Source organism: Apis mellifera, linkage group LG14 (genome assembly GCF_003254395.2).
Source record: "Apis mellifera strain DH4 linkage group LG14, Amel_HAv3.1, whole genome shotgun sequence".
NCBI lineage: Eukaryota > Metazoa > Arthropoda > Insecta > Hymenoptera > Apidae > Apis > Apis mellifera.
This window is the reverse complement of record NC_037651.1, coordinates 2,471,396-2,476,392: the sequence shown is the minus strand read 5'-3', so window position 1 is coordinate 2,476,392 and position 4,997 is coordinate 2,471,396. Positions and strand designations below refer to the sequence as shown.

The following is a 4,997-nucleotide window of genomic DNA, read 5'->3' as shown; positions in this document are numbered from 1 at the left end:
TAATGATCAAAATTCTTTCATTTTGTAACAATTTTGTCTGTTATTGTTTTTATCTTTATCTTCGTTGATATTGTAGATATTTGATGAATTTTTGTAAAACTCTTTTTCAGTAAAAAAATTAATCTTTATTACGAATTATGGAAATTGGAATATTAAGGAATGAAAAAAAAATTATCACATAATCTATTTCTAATCTAATTAATGAAATAATCTTAAGTGCATCTACATTTATTTTATCTCACGTAACATCAAGCTGCGAAAACAATTTCTATTATATAAAAATAATCTCTCAATAATTTCACGTGAATGACACGTTTAAATAATTCGTTTAAAAAAAAGTTGTAACTTTATTTGCAGGTTTTATAAATAATATAAATCGTTCTATTTATTCTCACTTTATTATCGATATATATTAATAATATTATCGATAACTTATCGATATCTTATCGCTAATCATTAATAGCATCGCCGTCACGGTTTAATCGTAAAATTTGATGTCAGTAGTATCATTCTTGGCGACAGAGCAGGAAACCAAATAAAATAAACGTTGTAATTCAATATTCGTCTGAAATAAAATATAGATCGTTACTTAAAGAAAATCTATTATCAGTGATTTAACAAATTTTAGAAAATTCAAAGAGATATTTTCTTTTTTTCAAATAAAAATAAAATTTACGACAAAACACACATTAAAAAGAATATCCAATTCTTTCAAGTATCGAATCATTTTTAAGAATCATTTTTAAATATGTTCTATTAAACATGTCTAAAATTCGTGTGAAGAGAAGTGCCATATGGCGGCATTTCTCCATAAACTACCAAGAGGATGGATCACACGCGATCGTCAAGTGCAACAAGTGCAATCTCACGGTGCCTTATTGCAAAAACACGACGAATCTATGGTCGCATATCCGTATACGTCACAAGGATATTCTGGAGAGCGAACTGTCTAATCAACCGAATAGAAAAAGAAACGAGAATCACGCGTCGAAATCCAGACAAAGATCGTCGACTTCTTCGAAAATTTCCTCCGACGTATCGGAAAATTACTTCGACACGAGACGGGACAAAGAAATAACACGATGTTTGGTGCAAATCGTAGCCGAGAACGTGATCCAGTTCTCCGCGGTGAATGGAAAAGGATTCGCGAATTTCGTGCGGGCGTTGAACGAGAAATACAAAGTGCCAGATGTAAACACCTTGATCTCGGAACACGTTCCAGAATCGTACGAGCGGAAACGCGTAGAGACGAAGGAAATTTTGTCGAGATCGACTAACGTTCACCTGGCCGCAAGTTTGTGCACGGATTGTAAACGCGGGACGTCGTTCTTGGTGACGATCGCTCATTTTTGCGCCAACCAAGCGCAGCATCGCAAACTTCTTCGGATCTCGCGTCTGGAACGAACTAATGGGACCACGATACGCGAGAATTTGTTAAGAGTCGTTGACGCATGGGGGATCGCTTCGAAGATAAGAACTGTCGTTTACAATGGTAAGAGCGATATCGCGAACACGAATGAAACGGAATGGAGACAGGTATATTGTTTCGGTCGCGCGTTGAACTTGATCGCGCGAAACGCTATAACAGATACCGAGATTATTAACGAGCTGGTGAACAAGTGTCGAGGCATTGGCCATTTATTTAGATTCGACAACTCGAAATTGTCGAGGAGGAGGCATCAACTCGGCGAGAATTCGTTCCAAGATCAAGCGACGCTTGATCGACGTTGGACGACCGTGTACTCGTTGTTGAACGGTATAAACGAATCGAGATCAATCGTGTCGTCGAAGAACGTCGTGGCATCCCTGACGGAGCAAGAATGGAGGATGATTGGCGAGATGATAAGGATTTTGAAACCGTTGCACGAGGCTACGAGAGAATTATTGGTGGATTGCACGGTGACAATTTCAAAAGTAATACCCATCGTCCATGGGGTGGAGGCTGCTTTGAAAAACATGGATAATTTGTCCCGGGACGCGACTCTGTTCCGTGACAATTTATTGACACTTTTCCGCAAACGGTTCGAGAATATCGAGAGAAATCCTGTTTACGCCATTGCCACGTTCTTGGATCCTAGATACAAGGACATCGCGTTCCAATCGAAAGAGTGTGTTAAATTGGCGAAACATCTGTTGATCAAGGAGTTGAATTATTGTTTCGATAACAACGAAAAGGATAATTCTGATTCACACGTGGATAAAGTGGACGTAAAGGAGGAGAATAAGGAAACGAATATTTTGTGGGCGGTGTTCGACAAGAGGGTTAAGGAGTTGCAGATTGAATCTGATAATTGTGTGATTTATTGCTCGTTGAAGCATGAATTGGAGAGGTAATTTCTAATAATTTATGTATTTTGTTCTTTTTAAAGATTTTACAGTTTTTGAAGTTTTAGAAACATATATACTTTAATTATTATATAATCATTTCATTATAGTTGGGTATTATGGTTGGATTACTTTATCTGTAGTTCGATAATTCTAATTGAAAAAAAATAGAAAATTTTCTATCTGTTATTAAGAAATATTAACATTTAATAACATTTAAGTACATTTATAATTCTTGTTTGTTTTTGTAGATACGCGAATGTGAAAATAATTAATAGAAAAACCGATCCAATCATATGGTGGAAGAACATGGGCCATTCAACGTTTCCAAGGCTTTCGAAACTTGCGTTGGAATATTTATGCATACCTTCATTCTCTGCACCTAAAAATCTCTTGTTTTCAAAAATTCGTAAAATTTTGTTTAATCGAGAGATGGAATTACCAATGGAGTATATTAACATGTTGGCTATAATAAATTTAAATTAAGAAAAGAAAGTGTGTAACGTTATAAATATATTTCAACTTCTTTACTTCTATTTCCATTATCGATATCTCAATTTGTATTATCGAAATATAAACGATAAGATTATATATTTCGATAAGTTATTGATATTGAAGTCATTTCTAATACAGATATCTATGTAAATAAAATGATCAATGACAGCTTGAATAACATTTAATTTTTTCCTTAACGTCATTGCAATTGATCAAAAGTTTGGAATTTATTAATGTATTGCATAAAATTCAATATTTAAAAAAAAAAAAAGAAAGATAGATTAGAATATTGTTAGAGAAGAAAATTTGTTCATGTGTAAAATAAAATAAAATAAAATAATTGCAACTATTATTGATATTTATAGTATGGATTATAAATTAATAATAAAATTAATCAAAAATTCAATCTAATTACTAGGAAAATGATTACACATTTTTTTGATTGTAGTATAACAATATCTAAATTACTTACAATTAATAATTCATCATTCACTAAATTATATATGAATTTATTCATTCAATTTCATATTTTTGTTACAAGTTATTAGAGCACTTACAAGTTTATGATATAGAAAAAAGAAATAAAATTATTGTCAGTTTTTAAAGTTATCCATACCATCATTGAATTAAAATTAAAAAAAAATTTAATGATGTGATCTTGAAATGAATCCTTGGTTTCTTTAAAATAATTTAAATTAAACTTAACACGTAAATAAACATGTTTATTATCAAGTTACGTGTATTTAATATAATTTATATATATCGTCATAAATATTTAACGTCTCTTCTTTAAATGCATTATCAATAATTATATATACTCGAATTTCTTTATCTATGATCAAGATTCCAAATTTTGTGCATTTTTCTCGAGTTTGAAATAAGGAATTTCAATTAATTGGACGAGAATTAATAATTTGTTGACGAGTTTGACTCTATGGATCTCTATTATCTGATACATGACGCTAAACGTTCGAAAAAAAAATATTATATATAATCTCATTTCAAACTTCATTTAAATATAAATGCAATTTGTACAACAAGAATATTTTATACGTGTATAATAGCTTCGTTCGTGAGTGTTTTAATCGACTATCGTGTATATAACTGACATGTAAAAATGTGTGTCGTGTGTCGTCGTTCTTTCTTTCGTGATAATTAACACGATAGCTTGTATAAATAATTTATATTTGTAAAATTCGTAAAATATATCGCTGTTCAAGCCTATCATCGTAACGTGGCCGTATAATTCGGATAACGCAAAAAAACTTATTGCTTTCGAAAATGATGTTTACATTCTTGTCGATACCGAAAGTTAATACAGCCTTGTAGTTTCAATCAAGTTTCTATATATGGCTATTTAACATCTTTGTTACGTTGTATATTAGACTTCACGAAATGTGAACATTATATGGTTTTTTTTTATCTGTGCCGGATGTTCCTTTTTTTTTTTTTTTTTATTTTGTCTTTCAATCGTAAAATACAAAAAAATTATCATAATCTGTATGTAAAATATTTTCAATCAAAAAAAAAAATTTAGCAACAGCTGCTTTTATATACAAACAGTATCTTGTTTATTAGGAATACAAAGAGTGATTCCTTTTCTTTTTTTTTTTTGTAAGAAAAAGATTCAATTTGTATCAATCTTTTGAAAATTAATATATTCTATAATAAGTTTAGGATTAAACAATAGATTATAGTTTATATATATTATATACAAGAAAAAAGTATTGTAAATAATTGTATTATTTTATATATATATTATATCCCATTCATTGTTAAATGAAAATTTCGAAAGAATTAATCTTTTATTATACCATATTTTAGATTCTTTGCACATGTAGTGTAATAAAATTTTTTATTATTTCTTATTTTTCTAATCTTTGAAAGAGACTAGAAATATTTTCAAAAATCTTGAATTTTGTTCATCGCTTAAGAATTATTATATACAAGAAGAAAATGTAAATAATTGTATTATTTTACAATAATATCCCATTCATTGTTAAATGAAAAGTCGATTTTCTTTAGAATTAACCTTTTATTATATATATTATTTATATTAATATATATTATTATATATATTATATATAAGATATTTTAGATTCTTTAGACTATTCTCTTAGAGACTAGAAATATTTTCAAAAATCTCAATTTTGTTCATCACTTAAGGATTTAAGAAT

At 29.7% G+C, this 4,997-nt stretch overlaps 1 protein-coding gene across 1 annotated transcript; it reads left to right on the top strand.

Moving 5' to 3' along the window:
* The first annotated feature begins 476 nt into the window (after nucleotides 1–476).
* On the top strand, nucleotides 477–2,982 carry LOC100576136 (zinc finger BED domain-containing protein 1). Its single transcript, XM_016916443.2, has 2 exons — nucleotides 477–2,330; nucleotides 2,577–2,982. The coding sequence occupies exons 1-2, from the start codon at nucleotides 763–765 to the stop codon at nucleotides 2,809–2,811; spliced, it is 1,803 nt and encodes a 600-aa protein (XP_016771932.2). The 5' UTR covers nucleotides 477–762; the 3' UTR covers nucleotides 2,812–2,982.
* The last annotated feature ends 2,015 nt before the right edge of the window (nucleotides 2,983–4,997 follow it).

What these genes read in the sequence shown, in the direction of transcription:
- LOC100576136 (XM_016916443.2), top strand. Translation starts at nt 763, where the DNA reads ATGTCTAAAATTCGTGTGAAGAGAAGTGCCATATGGCGGCATTTCTCC. An exon ending in TTGAAGCATGAATTGGAGAG is followed by an intron (nt 2,331 to 2,576) that starts GTAATTTCTAAT and finishes TTGTTTTTGTAG; the next exon opens with ATACGCGAATGTGAAAATAA.